This window comes from Anabrus simplex, chromosome 3, assembly GCF_040414725.1.
Source record: "Anabrus simplex isolate iqAnaSimp1 chromosome 3, ASM4041472v1, whole genome shotgun sequence".
Classification (NCBI taxonomy): domain Eukaryota; kingdom Metazoa; phylum Arthropoda; class Insecta; order Orthoptera; family Tettigoniidae; genus Anabrus; species Anabrus simplex.
Window position 1 is genome coordinate 282533802 of NC_090267.1, and position 25400 is coordinate 282559201.

General features: G+C 37.0%; 1 protein-coding gene across 1 annotated transcript in view; it reads right to left on the minus strand.

The window, feature by feature from the left end:
- The window catches only part of LOC136866260 (serine/arginine repetitive matrix protein 2), a 519326-nt gene that overhangs the window by 366392 nt on the left and 127534 nt on the right, over window positions 1-25400 (minus strand). The window contains exons 5-6 of the mRNA XM_067143064.2: window positions 18442-18532; window positions 489-685 (exon numbers count right to left, since the gene is read on the minus strand). Of these exons, the coding sequence (XP_066999165.2) occupies window positions 489-685; window positions 18442-18532 (288 nt within the window). The remainder of the gene's footprint in view (window positions 1-488; window positions 686-18441; window positions 18533-25400) is intronic.

Genomic DNA, 25400 nt, shown 5'->3' on the forward strand with positions numbered 1-25400 from the left:
TTGGTGCATGCATTCCAGTGGGCTTGGCAGACTGATATGTAATAGAAACTTCTGGCTCAGTGAGGAAAGCAACAGGAAACTACATCACTCCTCATTTCCCTAGTACGCACCTTCAGTGACGCCTAGGCCATTTATAACAGCTGTTGGCAGAGCTGTGGAGGATCAAACCAGCCTTCGGACTGAATACGCAACATACACAACACAATGGTCATCAATATTGAAGGATTTGAATAACTTTGGTAAAAGTATACAAGTCTAATTTTCAGGAAACTGAATAAATGATCATACCATGAGCATTTCATAGCAAATTAAATACACAAACAGATAGGTCACAAACCATGAAAACACTTTATACGAAGTGTTCTGTTTGATCTATAAATGCTTTTGAGCTATAGCATTCAATAAGAGAGAGAGAGAGAGAGAGAAAGAGAAAGAGAGAGAGAGAGAGAGAATATTCAGAAAAAATAACAATAATGTACAATACTCACTTGTTTCTCCCTTTTAGGCTGTGTAACCTTGGAGATGGCCAAAGATTCATGAAGAGCCTGTTGAATTTCTTCATCTTGTTCTGATGATAAATCAGTCTGCCAGTCTGCATCATCATCATCATCATCATCATCATCATCATCATCAGAAACTTCATCATTAGAGGCTAAATCTTCAGATTCAGATGAACTATGAACACCTAACACAGAAGAAAACATGAGACATACTTAGCACCATGTAAAGGGACTATTTTTTGGTGAAATAAATTGACAGTAAAAGGGCTAAATATTTATCAAGCACTTTTTAACATTCAGCACTCATTGTATCACTTTGATATTATTGAAACTTTCAAGACATTGGACACTTCCCCCACATTGCAACAACTAGTTACATCTTTTTTTTTTTTTTTGCTATGGGCTTTACGTCGCACCGACACAGATAGGTCTTATGGCGACGATGGTATAGGAAAGGCCTAGGAGTTGGAAGGAAGCGGCCGTGGCCTTAATTAAGGTACAGCCCCAGCATTTGCCTGGTGTGAAAATGGGAAACCACGGAAAACCATTTTCAGGGCTGCCGATAGTGGGATTCGAACCTACTATCTCCCGGATGCAAGCTCACAGCCGCACGCCTCTACGCGCACGACAACTTGCCCGGTAATAGTTTCATCTAAAAACAGGTTGAGATAAATAGAGTGACTAACACAATCCAATGTTTTGTCTTCAGTTCATGGAAGAAATGCATAACAGAATTACTGGTTTCTATTTTATCCCTGAAACCGAATAATTTCCTTATTTTTAAATGCATTTTCTTTTGCTGGGAGAGTGAATGATCTATGAAGATGTGCAGAACTCCAAGAGAAATCTGGCCTTGGCTGATATGCTGGGAGGACGGTAGCTCTGCTGAACGAGATAGAGGAGTTTCACTGCATGCGCTTGAAGAAGACCAGTATGGAATATACAGTACAATCTACGCTCAATTAACTTCTTGCTACAAATTTTATAAATACTCTGATTACCCTGTATTTGTCTGCAGGTGCACTGCTACTGCAAAATGTAGTTCAAATTTGAAATTTGTCTCCCATGATGAATTTGCATAATTTGCTAGTCCAATATGATCTCTGCCATATCATTTGTATACAGTAGTGCATTCCTCACTAAGACTTTTTTCTTTTTGCTTAGCATGTCATAAATTCAAAGTCCCAATCACAACCTCAGAAACAACCAATTTAATAATGCAGGTTATAATAAATCTGGTGCTACAAAACTCATCCTCCCAAGTGAAATGTACTGGAATACCATGCTAGACTGCCTGGAGACATTATCTTAAAGTCTGGTCAACTTTGTTGCAAATTTATGAAGAAAATTGCACAACTATTGATAAAGCACTGCAAATCTGTGGTACTAAGCCAGAACCCATAAGTCAAATAACTTTATTTTTTCAAGAGGCACCTTAAAAATTGGCAAGTTTACACAAATTCATAATGTAATTCAATGACCTCTAAACTGAAGTGGCATACATTTGTGAATGCAATTAAGAGAAAGAAGTTTTATTCTTATTTATTTGCAAAGTTCAGGGAACAAATCACAGGGTTGCCTCAATATTTTTAATTTGGGAACAACACATTCTACAGGCACCAGAATCATGCTGGGCTTTGTCATCATACCTTTTACACATATTATAAATTTCATGTTTCTGTATTGACAGCTAAACTAATATTCTTTAAATCATTATAACAATGATTTATTATTGAACAGTATCCTCCTTATTCAATACATTATAGTTAATGTGATTTAAAAAAATTATATTTCACATTTGTCACATCTATACAAGTTTCGATCCTAACTGGATCATCTTATGTAGCTTGCTAAAATTGACATTACATGTCGTAGTTACGAACATTTAAAATTGAAGCAAGAATGATGTTATGAATGTTAAAATGTTCTTATTAAGGAAAAGTTCATGCTCTTATAAGGTCGTATTGAAATCTTCAATGTGCACTGTTATCCACTTGTCATGATATCCTTTTGATATTTCATTAGTTAAAGGTCTGCTAACTGGACTAGGAGATATCTGGTTAATCTATATATATAAAATAAGAGTTTTGTCTGTACATTGCTCAGAATTTAAAAAGAATGGTATTTCTGTATCAGTCATGTCCACAGTAACAAGGAAATGCACTTTTTAATTTTCCGTAATTTCTGTCTGTATGTATGTACACACATCACGAGAAAACAGCTGAAGGGAATTTAATTAAAATCGGTATGCAAAGTTGGGGAATAAGTCGCTACACTCTAAGTCATAAATAATTTTATTCGTGCTGAATGAAATGGTAGTTTAGGGGAGGCCAAAAATTTAATTCTCACATATTTATGTCATTAGTGGTCGTATCTTAATGAAAATTGCTACCCAAAGTCGTGTATTAAGTCGCTACAATTTAGGCTATAAATAATTGTATTCGAGCTGAGAAAATGGTAGTTTAGGGGAAGGCCTAAAGTTTAATTCTCAAATATTTATGTTACTAGCAGTCCTATCTTAATGAAAATCAGCGTTCAAAGTCAAGGAATAAGTCGCTATAGTACAGGCCGTAAATACTTTTATTCACGCTGAATGAAATAGTAGTTTAGGGGAAGGTCTAAAATTTAATTCTGAAATATTTATGTTATTAGTGATCGTACCAGTAAATACTACATAACTAAAGTTATATAATATTAAATTTCCGATCACCTATGTCTTATACATTGTTACCGACTAAGATCACAGATATATTCAGGAATTTGGATTTTTGTTACTAAGTCCATATCAGCGCCGAGCCACGAGAACATGGGTAAGCAGAATTTAATGAAAATCGGTATGTAAAGTCGGAGAATAAGGAACTACACTCTGCAGTATAAATAACTTTATAAGACGTCCTAATATCACAGAGTCTGAAAACTAAATGTGAAAGCCTACAATATAGAATAGTTCGTCTATATTCAAAACTACAGCCAACAAGTACGAATGTTCCCATTTAACTGTCAGTATACAAGTTAACAAAGATCTATACGGCAACATTCAATTATGAACTCTTTATAACTCCTTCAACAAGATTACGGAGACTGCGAACCCACTACGTAAATAACGAGACTAATGGAATAGTTGGATCCAACTTTATAATCTACATAGCGCCATACTACAGTTAAATATCACGACTTTTCAACAAGAAAGTTTCAATGTCATCTCAAGCGGCTACTAAGTTCCATTAACCTTCTCTTCAACATGAAAATCAAGTTGCTTCCAGCCGAATTTCACTCGAACTTTGATATGGCAACTTTAGCCATAGACCTTCTTGTTATTATGTGGTTTAAGGCCTAGTTTGTCTAATTTATAAAATCATTTTTTAAATTACTAGCGTAATATCATACCAACTAAAAAAAAAATTCTTCACAAACATTTTAAATGAAGTTTTAATTGTAAATTATTATTTAATAACTCATAACAATCTCACATTGTATAATTTCACTCTAATCTTATATTCTCATTTTATATTTTTTACCATGACAATCAGGATCCTGATTTTTATCTTTAAGTGTGAGTGTAAAAAGGCCAATAATGCCCTTTTAAAGGGCGAAACATGTCCCTTCAAATTTTAATTTAATAGGATGTAAGTCCTAATTTTGTAAATTCTATTGTATTGAATAGGTTGATCCTAATAAATTTTGGTAATATCTTAAATTGACGTACATTTCAATACGGACCAAATATGAAATTTGTAACATGCAGATAGGTCTTACGGTGACGACGGGATAGGAAAGGGCTAAGAGTGTGAAGGAAGTGGCCTTGGCCTTAAGTAAGGTACAGCCCCAGCATTTGCCTGGTGTGAAAATAGGAAACCAAGGAATACCATCTTCAGGGCTGCCGACAGTGGAGTTTGAATCCACTACCTCCCGGATGCAAACTCACAGCTGCGTGCCCCTAACCACACAGCCAACACGCCCGGTCGTACCGAGTGTAACAGCCTGCCTGAATATTGGCGGGAAGTAGCTGGGGAATTGGATAACTTTCTTCTTTAGCATGCCATTTCTCTGGTTCATAAATTCTCTGATACTACTGGTTTGTAACACACTGGTTCATAATAGCATTCCAGCTATTCAATCCCTACTCTGAGGCACTGATTGGAATGAGCAGTTTGCATATTTCATAGAACAATCGCACAGGAGTGTTCATGGCAGTCTGCGGCCTGGTCATTCCATCTCTGGAACTTTGGACTGTTAAATCGGCACCCTCGTACTGAACCCTTGAACTTACCATTCCATCGTTGGTCGACAAACGTTCAGAACTTTCCAATCGCTTTCTCTTCTTAACCAAGTATATGGACCTTAGCCACGGACATGTATTTAATTATTTGTCGGTCAATCTGGCGCGAAATTCTAATGACGACGGGCACAAGCTCCCGCGGCTTCAAGTTCCAGATCGACACTGAAAAATCTACGGTGGGGGGTTTCTTTTATAATCTCAGAAGGGACGCTATCCCCTCTATGAGGCTTGATTGTGTAATCTGCCAATTTTGCGTCTAATAGACGGATTTTGATGAGACTTGTCCCAGAACTCCGGACAGACTTGCACTTATGTTAGACGTTAATTTTATAAATTTTCTACACTCATCACCGGGGAAATAAATTATTTCTGCCCGTGCGTTTCGCGCGTTTTCTTCCTCCCCTGACCTTGGCACGTGTAGCTGGTTCGCTGATCTCACGCTAACCTGCACTTAGGCTTAACTACATTTATGTTTTTCCCTGGTGTCTCTGTCTTCACGGAGGGTGTACGAATAATTTTGCTTATTTATTTCTTCATTTACTATATTGCCAAAATCCCTCGTTGTATAGAATTCTATGAATTTAAAGAATTGTCGGGCACTCGAGTTCCACCGAGGTGTCCCGGCAATTCACGAGCTTGCCGTGAGTGAGAACCTTCCCACGCGACATCGGGGCTCTTAGGAGCGCAACATGGCTACCTTCAAACATAAAAGTACTTTCTTAATACCAAATAAATATTGGAGAAAAAAAAATATTTTTCTCACCGTAGAATTATGGGTTCAGTACTGTACGTTAAAAGTGAGAAAATGTGCATTTTTTTCATTTGATCAAGTACTTTATATGATAACATTGCTTTTAATCCCTACATTCCTACTCACGTTTTGGTAATGACCTATGTTGACTTTAGTTAGGAAATCCACAAAGTCAGTCTTCCTGAGAATCCCGTAGCAAAGCATGGGCACGTCAGCTAGTAATTCATATTTCGTTATTTGGTTTGCTGACAATAAGGATTACCATAATTGTATTGTCTCAGTGGTATGATTGCCTGTAATTGGAAAGTTAAAATAAACTGAATGCCAAAGAAACACAAAAAGTGTAGTCTCATGTGTTTGTGAGTGATCAAGTTTTGATAAATCTCCTTTGCCCAGTTGAACCATGTGTTTATGTGCGTGGTTTTGTGCATACTAACCCGGTTTATCATATACTGTAGGCTCAAGGTCTTGAGGAGGAACGGTAGGAGGGAGGGGACTGAACTTCACGCAATTGGTAAAGGAACTGTAAGCAGAGCAGGTGAAGTTATCATTGGCTGACGGAGAGACCTTTCATTATAAGATGCAAATCTAAAGAGAAGTAGAATAAAAGTTTCAAATAAAGGATAAAATTTTTCATTAATTTTATTTAAATTGTATTCAAGGTTAATATATTGATCAATGTGAAGATGTATGTCCTCTAAGATATTGAGTAAGGAGCCTTTGTGTGCCAAACTAACAACCTTTAAATTTCATTCGATTGACGAGTAATCATGGTAGGATTCCTTCATGTCCATACTTATGGTGGAGAAACAGTTATATTAGCATTTAAGTGTTCTTGATATCTTATCGCAAAGTTTCTCCCAGTTTAATCAACATAGGATGCTTTGCAGGATTGACAACTGATTTTATATACCGCACCTGAGATATTTTATTATTATTATTATTATTATTATTATTATTATTATTATTATAATAGACATGTGAACTGAACAGTACACCCAATTTGCTTTTTTTTTTTTTTAGTTATATAAGCTATTCTTAAGCCTTGTCTTTTAAAAGTGTTAGTAATTTGATCAATATCATTACTACTGAATGTGAAAGAGGCATAAATCTTGTCCGAGGTCGAATCCTTGATAAAAGCGGTGTTCGGTTTATTTTTAATTTTGATGATGATTATGCTTGTTGTTTAAAGGGGCCTAACATCTAGGTCATCGGCCCCTAATGGTACGAAATGAGACGAAATGAAATTACAAATTAAAAACCCCAAATCCTCCACTGACCACAATTCAAAACGTGAGGACGAAGAATGAATGGATGGATGGATATGAATTTAAAAACGATCAGTGGAACCGACCCACACGGCCTGACATGCACAGAAGCTGGCATAAAAGTTTTATTGTTTAACAATCGTATTACTGACCAAGGAACTGCTTCTATAGCACAATACTGAATCGATGATGCTTGTACGCGAAAGGAGTCCAAAATCCAAGTCATCGGCCCCTCATAATGATACTTATCGCTAGAATAGTAGAACCATGGTAGTTGTCATGTTGCGGTACTAATCAAGAGTACCGTATACTCACGGTATTCCATACATTATAGTACTACACACAGGTAATGAAATTCGCACATGTATTACAGACCTATGCTGTCTCGTACATTGCGGTGCCATTGACAGGCAACGCAAACCTATGGTGTTCATCACCTAAGTGTACTAACCACAGGGACTCGTACTATCCTGAGGTGTTCCTCATATAGTTGATACTAATCATAGGCGAGCCAGAACCATGGTCCCGTCATGCCATGGTGTCACTCATACAGTGCTACTAATCACAAGTACTGTAAAAGCCGTCGCGCTCTCATTTGCTACTAATCACAAACCTATTTGATACCTAACATAGTGGTACTACGCGCACGGAAAAGCGACCCATGGTGTTCCCTGCGTGGTGGTACTAATCACTACTTTTTTTTGCTATTTACGTAGCACCGACACAGATAGGTCTTATGGCGACGATGGCACAGGAAAGGCCTAGGAATGGGAAGGAAGTGGCCATGGCCTTAATGAAGGTACAGCCCCAGCACTTGCCTGGTGTGAAATTGGGAAACCACGGAAAACCATCTTCAAGGCTGCCGACAGTGGGATTCGAACCCACTATCTACCGCATGCGAGCTCACAGCTGCGCACCCTTGTACGCACGGCCAACTCACCCGGTGGTACTAATCACAAGAAGTTTCATGGTTCTAATATAATCATCCCTTGGTCGCCCCTTTTTAGTCACCTCTTACGACAGGCAGGGGATACCGTGGGTGTATTCTTCGTCTGCGTCCCCCAACCACAGGGGGTTATTTTTAATTTTATTACATATTTTGTCTGCAAACTGTTTCTTATAACCGTTACCATCAGTTATGGCGTATATGGTCCTAATTTTGTCCTTGAAATCTTTGCGAGATAAAGGGATCTTGAAAGCTTTATGTAACAAGCTATTATACGCCGCTTTCTTATGGTCTCCTGGATGTGTTGAACTTTGTTTAATGGTGTTACCGGTTTGCGTTGGTATTCTAAATATTTTGAAGTACAATTTTTTACTGTTGCTATTGTGAATAATAGTAAGGACTAAGTACTGTAATGGAGTGAGCCCTCATTTTCAGATTCTTTAGTGAAATTTACATGTGGATCTATCTTATTAAGTGCCTGTACTATAACCGTCAGATAAACAGCCAGATACGAAGGCTGCAGTTTTGCAAACTAGGAGTTAAATATTTTCTTGCGTACTACCAATGGATTTTAACGAAGGTATTGTTATGCGGAAGATGTAGTAACATTTTTATTGGATTGATAATAAGTTCACTGAAAATATAGCACATGTTCGCTGGTGTTTTTTGTTTGTTTGGCACTACTCCTTTTGAAATTGTATTACTGGAGACCATAATGTGGAAGTTCAGGTCAAAAACATAATTAGGACATATCTACACATATGAAGAAATGTTAAAAGTAATTGACTATGTAACGAAACTCAGAAATTGTAGAAAATAAAGACTGAAAATGTAACCTGAACGCAAAAGTTAATTTCAGGTTATGTATCTTAATAATAATGTTATTTGCTCCCTACTTTTACAGTTTTAGTAGACGCCAAGGTGCAGCAATTTTGTCCCGCATCAGTTCTTTTGCATGCCAGTAAATCTACTGACACGAGGCTGACCTATTTGAGCACCTTCAAATACCACCGGACTGAGCCAGGATCGAACCTGCCAAATTTGGGTCAGAAGGCCAGCGCCTCAACCGTCTGAGCCAATCAGCCCGAACGTTATACTTCTTATCAAATAATTCCCACCACACAGTATAATTTTGGTTTTTTGTCTAATACTATTTACGAGGATGCACGTTATGGTGAAATAAAAGTTTATATGCGTAACTGATGCCACTGTATGCAGCATAGGATTAATTGTTGCTAATTTAATAAGTAGTTAAGTTTCTTTTTTCCAAGATAATGTTAGAATAGTAACTGGCAAGCATTTATCTCACTTTAGCAAGTTGTTATGAAGTCAAAGAAACATAACCTCCTTAACGTTGTCATTCAACAGACGAATCACCACGAGCAACGTCGTATACCTTTTACTCCATATGCGCGTTGCGGATATATTTGGAAGAGAACCCAGGCTTTTGACACGCACTATAATGAATGGGAAATGTGTACTATCACCTCTAGTATCCTACCGACTAACATTTGTTGTTATTGCTATTTGCTTTATGTCGCACTGACACAGATAGGTCTTATGGTGACGATGTGAGAGGAAAGGCCTAGGAATGGGAAGGAAGCGGCCGTGGCCTTAATTAAAGTACAGCCCCAGCATTTACCTGGTGTGAAAATGGGAAACCACGGAAAATCATCTTCAGGGCTGCCGACAGTGGGATTCGAACCCACTATCTCCCGGATGCGAGCTCACAGCAGCGCGCTCCTAACTGCACGGCCAATTCGCCCGGTAGACTAACATTTAGAAGGTAAAAAAAATGTTGGGACTATTGGGACTTGAACCCATAAATAACTGCGTGGCAGCATCAAACGATGTTACCATAATAACTATGGCTACCTGGAAAGCTTGCTGCTGAGTTGCTTGCGTGCAACTCATACAGTCAGTAGCAACAACTTGCTAGCTTGAGAAATCTTTAAAATTTCTTTGATAGCTGGAGAGGAAGCATGATATATTTTATAAATACATACATAGCTTACAGTATAACTTATTTTTCGTATAGCATCATGCAGATGTAGATTCACCTTGATCTGTAGCCATCTTGATTCTTACAATAGCGATCCTTATAGGAGTAAGGTCCCAGATAAGAGCGTTAACTCCCCCTCCAACTTCGGCATAGCTAAACTCGAGAACATTCTACCAGATTGCACATAAACTAAAGTCATGGCACGTGTTTTCAACAGAACTTCCACAAAAATTTTAACCGCACTTTTATCTGGTTGTCGTAGTACAGGCCTTTCGATAATTAAAGGGCACCAAAAATTTTATTTTCCTCGAAATAATCCAAATATACATCGGCCAAAATTCCTAAAGCTGGTGCCCCCATTGGTAGGCCTTTCTGATTATAAATTACGTTGTTAAACGTAAAATTATTTTTATCAGAAACAAACTCCTCTATGTGCATAAATACTTCTATTTCTTGTTTACTAAGCCCGCTGTGTTTACTTAAATTGTTTTTTATTGATTTATTCATACTTGAGTACGATGGGACAAATGTGAGGTTTAAGTTCTTCAAATTCACATTAACCATAATGTATCAAATAAGGATACTGTTCAATAATAGATCATTGTTATACTGATTTAAGGAATATAGTATTAGTATCACACCTTTTGTTGCAAAATCTACCGTATTGGCATTAAAATAAAAAATTTGATTTTTCTGACATGCCAGGTTTTGGCTCAGTACCACAGAAATACAGTCTGTAATTTTGTATACAGTAATTGATATTTTGTGATTTGGTTTGCTACCAATAAGGATTATCATAATATGCTTAAGCTTTGCCAAAACTTTATTACTCAAACACACGAGACTACACTTTTTGTGTTTCCTTGACATTCAATTTACTTTAACTTTCCAAATACAGGCAATCATACCATTGAGACATATGGTAATCCTTATTGGCAGAAAACCAAATACAAAATATCAATCAATCAATCAATCAATCAATCAATCAATCAATCAATCTTATTTGCTTTACGTCCCAGTAACTACTTTTACAGTTTTCGGAGACAACAAGGTGCCGGAATTTAGCCCCGCAGGAGTTTTTACGTGCCAGTAAATCTACCGGCACAGGGCTGACATATTTGAGCATCTTCAAATACCACCTGACTGAGCCAGGATCAAACCTGCCAAGTTTAGGGTCAGAAGGCCAGTGCCTCAACCGTCTTGAGCCACTCAGGCCAGCCAATTATTAATCAGATACCGTCTAGTCCAATTAGTCTCTTACATTAGATATTATTTGGTTGAAGTTCTTGAGCGTTATGTGTCAATTTTGATATATTTGCGGTCCAGCATGTTTGTCTACATTATAACCCATTGTCGCCATAATGCTTAGGTTATGTATCGAGGCTGTAAGAGTCTAAAATATCTACCATGGTAGGATACTTTTTAGCTGCTCCCTCTTGTTTCTAAATATCCAATTCCATAATTAGTGACCATTTGGAGATATATATACACACACACACACACACACACAGTATACCTTCTTCAAATTTTGAAATATGTTGTTGTTATTATTATTATTATCATTGTCATCATCATCATCATCATCATCATTTGTGTCTCAACTCCTAACCTATTCACGAAATAATACACCCCTATAATGACCGTTCATCCTTGACCTTTTTAGGTCATTACTCAAGAGTGAATCAAGTGCTCCACTTCCTAAAGGCATAGGTATAATTATGGATGAGAATTCAAATATTAACCTCACACCTGCAGGTTTAGAGAATCTTACACAAAACGACCCAGTTATCAAGATAAAATGCAAGCACCGTGGACGTTATTTGCAAGGTACCAGGGGTTTGGGCGCACACATCAGCAAAGTCACATCCGGATGTCCAGAGACAAGTTATTGTCGATCGACAATCGAAGACTAAAATTCCCCTCGGTAACTAATGTTCTTCAGACGAAGTATCGAACGATGTATCACCTGTTCCCTGTATGTCAAATGACACTGTCTTGGGCACATTCAAGACTGATATGCAAAACTGGAAAAAGCTATTCCAGGATATTAATAATTCCAGATTTTCGAATTTGGTAAATGACTTCTCCGACTATCTTGCGAAAGCAATTGATGTCTTCCCAGGACCAAAACACCTTGCCATGAAGTTTTATGCCTTGAGGAAAAATAAACAACAACTTACACATCCAGAGAAATTATGCAAAATCATCAAATCCCGGAAGACAATAGGGCAAAAAGACAAGAAAAGTATGCCTATCAGCTAACACAATTTCACTACTACAATCAGAGAAGAACACAGTACTACAAAATAATGGAAAACAATGTAAAATTCCTATTCGTGACGTTGAAAACCATTTCTCTTCTCTCTATTCAACTAGATTTTTTTTTTTTTTTTTGTTATTTGCTTTACGTCGCACCGACACAGATAGGTCTTATGGTGACGATGGGACAGGGAAGGGCTAGGAGTGGGAAGGAAGCGGCCGTGGCCTTAATTAAGGTACAGCCCCAGCATTTGCCTGGTGTGAAAATGGGAAACCACGGAAAACCATCTTCAGGGCTGCCGACAGTGGGGTTCGAACCCACGATCTCCCGAATACTGGTTACTGGCTATTCAACTAGTAACGATTGTATTATGATTATTCAAGTTTACTGTCCGCATCAGAATGAATCACTTTGGATGACACCTATCAACTCAACATCTCTAAGGAAGAGGTTGTTTTCGCAGTGAAAGGTATAGCTGTTGGTACATCGCCAGGACCAGAACATGTGTTGATGAGGTTTGTGAAAGATGATTCTGGGTGTGATATTATTGCTATAATAGCAACAAAATAACGTCCCACGTCCCCCCATGTTTTCAAAAGGCAAGGTGTCTTGATCTATAAGTTAGGCGATGAGAAAGTTGCGTCAAATTGGAGGCCCATTTCCATCTGTTCAGTTTTACGTAGGGTTATTGATAGCGTTCTAGATCGCCGGTTGAGAGAATTCATGACATTCAATGATAATCAAAGGGGATTCACTGAATCATCTGGCACTATAATACTTCATTGCTAAGGTCGATTCTGGCGAATGCAAAGAACGAGAAAACTGATGCAACCATAGTCTTCCTCGACATCCAAAAGGCATTTGATAACATTGGCCATGGCAATCATAATAAGTATTTCTATCCACCTATTCAATACAATGACCTGTAACATTGGCCATCACCATCTGAGAAGAGCTCTAGAAAATTCTGCCGCTCCATCTAAACTTGTCAAGCTAATCCTCTACCTTCAAGAGGGCAATACAACCCAAATTGAAGCCAACTACTCGAGAACTAAGAGCATAAAACTAAAAGGCATTTCACCACTGTCACCTGCGCTTTATAATATCATAACGGACCATATTCTGAATGATCTCTCAGAGAAATCAATAGCTACAGAATATGGGTTTCCACTTGTAGAAGGTCTGAAGCCCCTCACAGTACTGCGATTTGCCGATGACACTGTTATTGTTGGTAAAGACTAAGCTTCTGCACCAGATCTGACTGAAACAGCAGTAAGATGATTCAGAGAGATAGGCTTGAACATCAATACGCCTAAATCGATGTCTATCAACATATCTGAAGGTCAGCTTTCTGGCGGCCTAATGTCTGTCTTCAGTGGAGATATAAAAGCGCTATCCCAAGATGAGCCCATCAAATATCTTCGATTGAACTTTCGGAACGGAATTACCTTTGAAACACATAGAACGATACAGGATCTACGTCTCAAACTGGAGTCACCGTCATCTTCTCCTCACCTTCAGGCTGATCAAAAGTTCACTGTCATAAATCCTTCCATGTGCCTAACATTGATTTATCCATTTCAGACAGTTGCACTAAACTTTATTCCTCTGAAATTCCTGAAAGACAGTGAGAAAATGATAAAATGCATGCTGAAAGAAATCCTCCAGCTTCCTGCCAACACACCTGATGGTATGATATACACACAGGAAGTTCAAAGGTCTAGGACTTTTCCGATCACAGTGGGAAGGTGTCCCGCAACAGATTAGCGCGCTTGTTACCCTACAAATAAATGGCAACCCTTATATTTTGGGAAGTAGTAATCTCTCCGAGGAGAGTAACAAATGCTTATAAAACCTGCACATTTCATCTTGCGTCAACTTATTAAATTCAAAAAATGGTCTTTTGGATTCCAAGAAAATAAGACAATTACTGAGAGATCACGAATTTAAAAAAAGGTGCCAGCTTCCTCAAAAGGGAAAAGGTGTTATCTTATTTAAAGAAAATCTTTCAACAAACAGTTGGATAATACACAATGATGGCCTGTCTTGCACTGACTGGCGTGACCGCTAATGTCACAGCCGCTTGAGCTGTGCCAGGCAGGTCTCAGGATAATAACTGTTGTCGGCGCTGCCAGAACGGGATAGAAACCGTTTCTCATGTCCTGGGATACTGTCCATATGGTGAAACACTGCGACTTATTAGACACCATGCCATACGAAGCTCCGTCGCTCAGTCTTTGCAAGACGCTGCTTACAGTTCACAAAGAGGTCCCTAGATTATCGGAGAACGGCAGTACCTATAGGACTGAAATGATACCCTTAAAAAATAACACCAATAGATATATTATTGATCCTATACTTCAGTTTGAATCACACGCTAATCAGCCCAGTGAAGAACACGAGGGAAAGAAAGCATCTACGAACCAGCTATCCCCTTCTACCGACGTGAATACGGACTGGATAACATCGAGGTTATAGGCCTGATGATCGGTGCAAGAGGAAAAATTCCTAAGTTCTTCGAAGAATTCTGATCAAGGTTCATTTTCAGAAAGGTCATTCAAAATTTAACATAGAAGAAAATTTTTTTTGCAAGAAGTTTTGAACTATTTTATTGTAAATAGTGTGTCTATTTGTCTTTAGTTATTCTCAACAGTTCATATAGGACATGTATTCTTCCGTTTTTATATTACTAGACAGCTACAATGAGCATTGTATTCCGTTACGAGACGTTATGGTTGGCATGTCATGTTTCAAAAAGTGTTTTAAATTTTAACAATGAAGATAAACTGTGTAAGCAATGTGTATATTTTTTTATTTTTAGTGTATTCTCAAACAGTTCTTTAAGGACATGTGTTCTTCCATTTTTCCAATTACTAGACAGTAACAATGAGTTTTGTAATCTACTACGAGACGTTATGGCTGATGAAGTCTCAAATAACACGAAACATGTTCCAAGATATATTTAATATGTTTTTATATGTTTTTATATTAAATATTTTCACTTGTAAAATGAGGTGTATTGATTGGGTGGACCACTAAACCTAACATTGTTTCTTATTTTAAGTGGTATGGTCCGAGTTGTCAACAGAGAGATGGTGTGGAATGACATTGGTAGACGAATAAGTTTGAGTGATGTCTTTAAAAGTAGGAAAGATCACAATATTAAGATAAAGTTGGAATTCCAGAGGACAAATTGTGGCAAATATTAGTTTGTTCTTGGTGTAAATTATTTTAGTCTTCAGTTGTGAAGAACAGAATTGGCCATTTGACTAGTTAGGGATTGGAATAACTTTGCAAGGGAGATGTTCAATAAATATCCTATTTCTTTGAAATCATGTAAGAAAAGGCTTGAAAAACAACAGATAGGGAATCTGCCAGCTGGGCTATTGTCCTATATACAGAAATACAGATTGGTATTGACTGAAATTGAAATTGTGAATACATAGGAATTTGAAGTTTTGTCAGGCTAGTTATTTTTTATTTTTATTTTTTACCTAAGTGCTGCTTTTTTCCTTCAAATATCCTGTTTTTAAAGATATCTATCTGGTCACCATATGCATGCATTATGATGGCCTGATCATGATGTGAACAGTATATTGTAAAATTATTGGACTGAAACAGATTGATGGATGAAGAGAGATGATACATTGTATACCATCTGTAATAAACATTACTGGACTAATCCTCCTGCATTGGATGATGATGATGATGATAACTGTACCGGGAGGTACACCTCAACTCCGCACATTCAAAAGAAGTGCCTTAAAGAACTCTCTCTATCGAACAAAACGTGAAAATGCTACTGCATGAAGTTGGGACATTAATCACAAGATGTCACTACTGAATAATTGAGAAGTTTGTCATTTCTAAATTTCCTAAACAGATTGGATTTATTTTATTTAACGTCAAAAACTTCATCAGTAAGATTTAAGCAAGATACATGCCATGAAAGTTTTTTACTTCATTCTAAAAATCCGACCAATTTATGATGGCTCTCAGATTATAATCCATGAGGAACTATTTTTTACAAACATCGGACAATAAAATGGTCTTCCCTTTTATACTATATAGTAATACTCTGAAAAAAATCAACGAATAATGTATATATGCTAAAATCTTTCATGATAGAACATTCAAAAAGATTTTATATATTGCTCCAAGGTCAAATGTTAGTCAGCTGTTTAGATAGTCAAGAAAGAAGATTTTACAAGAACTTGTTGACTACCGTAATTCTATACACAATTACAGCATTTACATCACCAGGTGATAGAAATGCACAGAACTGTATATAGAACAATTTTACCTCTTTTCTAGAACTTTATTATGATATATATAGGAGATATTTGTGCAGTCAAATGTTTTATGTTGTGATGCAATTGTAAATTGCTAGGTATTTGAGAAGGTTTATCTGTGTACATACATATGTAATTTACTCAATGTCCTTGTTTGCTTAACCCTAGGCTGACGATGGGATAAAAAAATGCAAAAACCGGTACCTAAAAATTGACAATAAAAATGTGACATTTTAATTATATCACATTTCAAGTAGTATTGAACAGGTGGAGAATCCTACCCTTTATCTTTGAATGGATTTATTTTGTTTTGTTTTGTTTTGGTGTACATCAAGTTGTTTGAACTTTTCTCTAGATGTGTCTACAAAAACTGAGGTCATGCACTCTGGTGCAAGGTGGAATAATTTGTTATTGAAAGAACTTGTGTGTTTATAGGTTTTCGCTAGGAAATTATCTTTCATTTTTTTAAAATATATATTTCAAGGTTTGCAACACTTCTTTCTCATTCCGCCAGTTTCTGAATCTAGCCAATCATGAATTTTCTGTAATTATTTTTTAACCTATCACACATTTCTTGTACCTTTTGGATTTGCCAATAAAAATGAGAGAGCGTGTCCAGATTTAGTCCAGAACCCTCTCGAACCATCCCCTCGCGTACATAAGCTGCGGCCTTTCGGGCTACCTTGTCTCTGGATCACTGAATTTCTGAGAGAGAGAGAGTGTGTGTTTTTTTTTAAGTCAGGCAGATCAACAGCCAAGGTAATGGCCACCTTATTTCTCTGTAGCTACCTCCGCAGACTTACACGAGGGAAAGGTTCAAATTTCTAACTATGTAAGCACCTGTTTTCTAAAATGTAAACTTTCTTTCGGCTAATGTAAAATTTCATAAAAATCTTAAACTGTAGAGTTCCCCTTCAATTTAATTTGAGGTGACTGTGATTTTGTAACTGTGTCTCTTTTCTGTAAAGCATTAAAATTCACCTTCATTTGAGTCACCTCAGTAGCTTGGGATTAGCCCGTATCATCGGGCTGAGAGCCCAATTAGGATTTTATACTAAATTTTCTAGGAGCGCAAGTGTACGTCTCCATTCAGTTTGTGTTCAGGCCATTAATTTAACCAGTTCTTTTTCCACGAAAGCCCAGTACGTTGGGTAATAGATACACTTGTGTAAAAATTTTTTTTGTAAATTGTGCCTAGAGAGGCCGGAGATTGTAAGATTTTGTGTAATATTGCCTTGAGTAGGCGGTAAGAAATTGGGAGCGCAGTCTCCCTGGTTAATGTCTGAGATTGTGAATTTCCTGTAATAGCAAGGGGTGCCTCTGAAAGGCTATAGATTTGTAACCTTTGGAGCAAAGTGCTCTTGAACTTGGGAGATTTCCGTCCTTGTCTAAATAATACCACTTTTCCAAAATTGTTAATTTGTAAACTAGGGGCTTGAAGCCCAAAATCGTTAAATTCCCTATTCTGGGGTTCTCTATTTTATTATCCAAATTTGTCAAGTTTGTTTTTGAAAAGAAATATGACTTATGTTAAAGTTTTAACTTAATCTTTGATATAGTAGGTAGACCCATTCCACCTAGCTAGCACCTTCTTTCACCTCTTTCTGCTCCATGGAAACTCTGTAATAATAATAATAATAATAATAATAATAATAATAATAATAATAATAATAATAATAATAATAATAATAATAAACTGCAATATATAGGCATCAGTGTAGAGGTTTATATTACCTCTATTAGAGAAATGAGTAAGAAAAAAAAAATTCCAGTCTTTCATGTTTTGTACGCAGAATGATAGCAAAATTTGCTTTCTATTGATGATCTCTCTTGTGGCAGCATTATCTCTAGTAACTGCTAAGGTAGATGAAACAGACCAAACTCATCACCAGTGGTCTGCTAATTTGATGCTAGCCAAATGGCCAATTCTATTCTTCACAACTGAAGACTAAAATAATTTCCACCAAGAACAATTCTGTTTAACTGTGCAATTAGTACAGTTTTTTCAACATTCTTACAGATTTTACTAAAATGTAATACAAAAAGCACATGTTAAATATTCTAGGATAAAAAAGTTCACAAAACAGAACAAACAAAATTTGCATCATGAAATTAACAACTAATGTACAGAATGTTAACATACCACTCTCTTCACTTTCCTCATCTTCATTTTTCTCAATTTCTTCACCTGATGTCTCAGACTCGCTACTTGATCCTGGATCACTTAATACGCGCTGAAAACAGATAAAGTCAAACAATATACTCCCACAGAGTATGGAAATGCATAAATTTTTACAAAAAGGACATAAGTGGAGCCGGGAGCAACTGTTCCTGAACGCTTAGTTTTCCTGAATTGAAGACATGCCCGGAAAAATGGGGTTAACCCTCAAAATTAAATATTTGAGTTATGTGCTGCTATCTGTTGTCGGATATGAGAGCTATCTTTTGTGATATTCGGCTATCCTCCAGGGGTCATATTAGCTTACATACAAAAGGCGAATGTTCTTGCGCTTCTGGATTTGATCTATCTGTAATGTCAAAAACGGGCTAACCCACTGCTGCAACTGGCATCTTCGGTAAAAGCAGTGGGCGAATGTCTCGAGTAATTCAACAGATAAAACATACGGTTCTCCTCATGTAAGCTTGCATGTTTTACTTTTATTATGTACCAATAAATAAATCAATCAATTCCCATTACTGCAAATTTTGCAATGTTTTAAAATACAACCCAAGTTTTTTATTAAATACTACATTCATTATTTACTTATTAAAAGTGGACAAAAGAGGACGTAACAGAAATCGCCCAAGTAAATGCAGCAATGAAAACCTGGTATTTGCTCGAGCTCGCACCAATAGTTTTCCTGCAAAGTCCAGTCATTGTTTGGTACCCGGACATACATTTCTACCATGTGATTTTTTTAGAATTTGTTTTACGTCACACCAACACAGATAGGTCTTATGGTGACGATGGGATAAGAAAGGGCTAGGAGTGGGAAGGAAGTGGCCATGGCGTTAAGATACAGCCCCAGAATTTGCCTGGTGTGAAAATAGGAAAACACAGAAAATAATCTTCAGGACTGCCGAGAGTGTGGTTGGAACCCACAATCTCCCGGATGCAAGCTCACAACTGCATGCCCCTAACCGCACGGCCAACTTGCCCGGTTTTACTATGTGACCTGGACTTTGGTCTCATTGAGAAAAAAAGAGGCAAGTGCCTTATATTTATTTTCCTAGTCAACTGATGGAGTTAGTTAAGAAAACTAGTTAAAAATCCTCTCAGTGTTGTCAAAATGACAACTGGTATGTTTATCACAGCAATATCTCTTCTCGACAAAGTCCAGACAAAAATAGTGAGATAATCTGGTCAAAAGGTACTGCCGAACAAGATTACTTGTTTGCAAGTAAATAAAAACCACCTTTTAAGCTCTTTTTCCAAGTACAGCTATGGTGAAATTGAGAGTTATGATTCTGTGGATATTAGAAAAAAAATTACCTTGTACACGTTTCCTTAGTTGTGAGACATTTCCCCTCAAATATCATGGTCCAAGAGCTATAAATCCTGCAAAACTGAAAGATTTACAGGAACTGATGGATAATCCTCCAGTTTATCATGAATACTACCAAAACCTTAAATCTTTTCCAGAATCCGACACTATTCCTGATGAACCATTTTTTTTATCATAGCACTGATTAATGTTCCATAACACCTTTAACCATAAATTTCCAGGAAAAGATACTGTTATACCATTTGAGAAATGCAATAGACAAATTATAAAATGTTAAAAGGAGGGTAAATGAAAGATGTAATGATTACTTTTGAGATATTAAAAAAATATATTTTCATTACCATCTGTGATAGGTGTGTAAAGGTTTGAAGGAGTTTAATGTAAAGTTTCTCTTTGTTTATTGATAATGTCTTGTCTTGGGTAATACAATATGAAAAATTATATTGTCTGCTTGAACCTTATGTTAACAAAAATGAATGAAGATAATGTCTTATATTTCTTTCAGCCTCATTCACAAACCTCAAATTTTCTCCATTTTAAGTGTGGGGTTAACCTGTTTTTCTGGGCATGTCTTCAATTCAACATTCAGAGTTTATGGTCCAGGAGATATATGTACAGTATTATAAAAAAAGATAATACTCTAATTACTTCTAGTGGTGGTTTCCTATACTAAATACACAATTATAATTTTTGGGAAGAAAAACACAATAATTGCAGCAAAAATAACAAAACTGGCATTTAATATGCAAAGCTTCTGGAAATTATTTTTCACTGATCTTTGAAACTTTGCAGAACTTCTGCTTATTTTATGAGGGTCTAACATCATCACACTGGAGTAAAGAACAATTATTCTGATAGCATCAATACCCTTCTGCTTCATAAAGACATACTTGGTATTAAAAAAAAAAACAATCAAACCAGTAATATGTACTAGATTTTATTATGTAAACATGTTGTAATTCATAATTAGTCAAGTTTATACAATGTAAAAAAATCTTGTTAATTTGCATGCAAATAAGTGATTTGAAAGAATCTGAGGATGTTCTTACAGAATGAAACATGTTTCTAACAAACTACTGTTTGTTTTTTCAGGTATCTACTAGTGGTTTAGAAATCTGTATCTTGTGCTCGACAGATTGGAAAAAAGTTATCTGGATAAGGGAGACAAATTTTTTTTTTTTTTAAAGTCCAAAATTTTCAGTTTCTATCTACAGTAAAAAATTGTGATCACTAGGGAATGGATTTATATGTAAATACATATCTCTTTAGGAAGCTGAAATTAATTATATTTTGCATTATCTTTACGAATCATGACGTGTGGACTTGAAAAATGGAGTATTCATTTTCCATATTTTTCTATAATTTGGAGTTTAGTGGGATGTTTTATATTCTCCGTCATTAAAATCAATATAGTCCTTATTTTGGCTAAAAAGTATTAAATTATATTAAATTAGCAGTCCTCTCAATAATGGAGAAATAAATTAAAAATCTATATTGGAAAAATTAATATTTAACTGGTGTGCAGGTCATTATGGCTGTCCACGTCTGGGCTGATAAAATAAGCTGATAAGCGGTGCGAAGAAAGAGAGAGGTTGAGCCCGGAAGTGGTGGAGATCAGCCGTTCAGTACCGTGACCATCTAAATCACACAGCACTGATAAGCTGCATTACATAACATCGACTGTGTCTGTGCCATAATTTTGTAACTAGGAAAATCTCAATTCATCAACAATGTGCTAGTGGTTTCCAGATTAGCTCATAATTTGGGCATTCTCTTTGATTGCTTCATAACTCCATCTAGTTCACTACCAGTCATTCACAGTTTGAATTAGCAGTGAGACGGATCATAGTGTTCTTGTACGTTCAGTGTGTGCTGTTGTATATTGATATTCATTGAAGACATTAACGTTGTTAAAATATGCCTAAAGTAGCTCAGTCAAGCAGTTTAAAATTGAAAAGTTACATATCAGAATTTCAAGAAGATGGTTTATCAACTGACAGTAAAATATTATTTTGTAATTTGTGTCACTGTACAGTGACGTCTACTCGAAGGTTCCAGGCTAACAAACAACGAGATTCCAAGTAGAGACAGTTGTTTCTGACACAACCAGCAACTACCAGTGTAACATCCTAGTTCAACACCGATCTCTGCCGTAATCTCATCTCTGCTGACATGCCTCTCTTCAAAATGAATAATCAGTGCTTCAAGGAATTCGAAATATATACTAAACAATCCATCCCGGATGAGTCAACGTTCAGAAAAAAAACGTACTGTTCCACCATATACGACGAAACTGTTCGGAAGATAAGGCAAGTGATGTAGATGTTGATTCCCATAGGGAACCTAAAATATTTGTCCTGAATGAGTAAATTTATAATACCAATATAATGGTCCGTTATTGGACATTATAAACTTTCCAGCTAACTCATTCTTGGTTGCCTGCGTTTCGCCCTCGTGTGCTAAGTTAGGCTCGTCAGTTGGGACTTAGCACACCACCCAAGACGCAAGGCTAGTGCATACCGTGGAGGCCACTGCATAGGCTATTTGAAGCCACCAGCAGTGCCAATGCACTATGAGAGCTGTGTCTCATTACCAAAAATAGATGCCTGCCTGGCCATCATTATTCATGATCGGTGGCTTTGATGGATACAGCAGTCAATTCAGCCATTATAAAGGAGGTCAAAGAACGTGTGTTCTTCAAATATATTAAAATGAGCATATAGATCGTTGTTTAGCTTCTTTGAACTTTGATATTAAATAGAAATTAATGTTATATGTGTAATTCTTAGTCCATATATAATTCTATATTTCAATAAAAATGACTAAATATATATGTACATATTTCAATAATTATTAGTACATATAAATCCGTTCCCTGGTAATTACGAGCACCATTTCCATTGGGTAACAGAGAGAGCGGTCAGGGATAGGCGACATGAGAGGATGGAAAACTATAACAGTTACATTATGTGTTGGCTGGGTGCTTCTCTAGTTCTGAGCAACTGTTGTTCAACTACATAATCTCAACGGGCGAGAAGGTGGAAAAATAAGATTAATGTTAAAAGACAAATAGTAAAATGAAAATGGTACATGCTTTGAAGAAATGTGACTGGGGGCAGGAAGATTCATGTTATGGTTTTTGCAGATATTGCAGGTCACATTAGTTTGGTTTGGTGTTTTTTGTAATTTCATCTACCAAGAAAGCCAGGAAGAGTGTGCATCAAAGCTGGTATAAGATCCTACATGAAATGAAATTGTGACGAGTTTGTATCGGGTAAGTCTTATTGGTGTAGTTGGTGAAAGTAATAGAAGGCACATCTTGCAGCAGTTATGTTCACAAGGAAGAAAGTCAGAAGCGGGAGAAATAGTGAATGACATAGCTTTTGAAGTTTGGCAGACACATGAATGTGACTGAGGCTTTTTGGAACAACTCCAGTGTGAGGAAAGGATGAAAGAAAGTTAACTGCCATAAATTTGATTTAATGAACAACAGAACGATACAAGGTTGAAAGGAAGTGGGATTGGTTGGGTGGGGAACCTGGGACAAGAGTTCATGGCTCAGGAAATAATATAAAGGAACCCTTAGCAGCAAAGGCCTTCCTCACGTCATCATAAGACATTAAAGGTAGAACAAATCTGTTTACCAAGAATGGTAAAGCTAATTTGTAGTGATCTTTTTAGGTGGTATAGGTGAAAACTACAGCAACGTATTATTCATGATCGGTGGCTTTGATGGATACAGCAGTCAATTCAGCCATTATAAAGGAGGTCAAAGAACGTGTGAGAAGTGGGGAAAGACTGCTACATGAAACGGACACTGTAATTAGAGTTAAGGCAGTGCAATGAGTCAGAAAGCTTAGGTTCAGGATGCCATAGGACAAAGGTAATGTCAGTGAACCTTAACCAGTCTAGAGACTGGAGAGGCTCAACAATGAGGAACTCTCTCCCTCAAAGAGGTTGGCACAGGAGGGGATCATTCTGGTGTCCATAGAAGTGCCTCAAATTTCACGTAATAACTGCTCTTGAAACTAGAAAGTTGCAAGTTAAGATACGTGTCAGGTAGTCGAAGAAGGAAGTACAGGGTAGGGTGCAGTGTCAGCCTGTCTTTTTCTTACAAAATTGTACAAAACTATTTTAATTCTCCTAGTTAATACTATACATTTTGCGTCCAATTAAGACGAAACTTCACACATATAGACATGTTTCGACCCGACGTTGGGTCATCCTCAGTAAGACATGTAAAATGAATTAAAAGCATAGGAAACACAGAAAATGAAATGTTAGTTTAAAAGTTTCTTAAAAAGCATGATGAAAGTTAAAAAACTGAAATGCTGATCGTTAAAGCAGACTGTCGTGCGTTCCGTAAGAGCGAATGGCTCTAGGTCCCTTAGCATGTGGGATGTTGTTGTAAAGGCCAGTCTCCACTAATTAACATTTAACAACAACAAATGTTAAAAGTGTTAAATGTTAATTGGTGACACCATCTGTTTCACTTAACATAGTGTCCACACTTAATAAACATGTTAAACTTGACTTCCTTTTTCTATATACAGGCAGTTCATTATATCAATTTGTGGTAATACATTTAGGTGGTGTCTAGTATTTTCAAACAACGACAATGAACTCGGATGAAGAGGAATACCGGGCGAGTTGGCCGTTAGCAGTTAGGGGCACGCGGCTGTGAACTTGCATACGGGAGATAGTGGGTTTGAATCCCACCGTCGGCAGCCCTGAAGATGGTTTTCCATGGTTTCCCATTTTCACACCAGGCAAATGCTGGGGCTGTACCTTAATCATGTTATTTTCCTTTCAGCAGAAAAGTAATATATTTATTGGTCCAGGAATCATGCTATTTTCCTTTCAACAAGAAAGTAAGGCCACGGTTGCTTCCTTCAAAATCCTAGGCCATTCCTATCCCATCGTCGCCATAAGACCTATCTTTGTTGGTGCGACATAGAACCACTAGCAAACAGAAGAAATGAGGATTTGGCCTTCGTTATTGCCACTGTTGCTTATTTAGAAATGCAGTTTTATTAGGCACATTTCCACCCATCATCCTACTCATTGCTTCAATAGCAAACCACTTTGAAATATAAACTTTGTCCGCTCCCACCCCCGACTTCCAACTTTTCTGAACCTTTTACAATTCTCGAATGTACTGAGAGCGGAGGGACGTTAGTTCTTTTTCGATGCACTCGCAGGAACAATTATACATAATTTAGAGTTCCTGGAAACTGTCAGCTTTCTTTGCTTTATCTCTGTATTCCTTTAATGAGATCTCAAACAAGGCCTTTCTATTAGATCATTGAGTCCTGAGTAACCTCCTTGCTCCACTCCATTTCTGACTATAAATTTTAGACATACGTGCGCGTACTGTATTTGTAGCTTATAACAAAGAGAATGCGTATTGCAGAGTGTTGCAACTATAATCCTACTTCACGAGAAGTACGTCGTTTACGTCGTTCAGGCTATCTGTTGGAATGGAAACAGCATGGAACTTGCCAAAGCTGTTCCGACATCTCACGAACAACAAATTGACTTGACATGTTTTCCACCTGGAGTGGAAAACACCAACATGTTAAAAGTGTTAACCTCA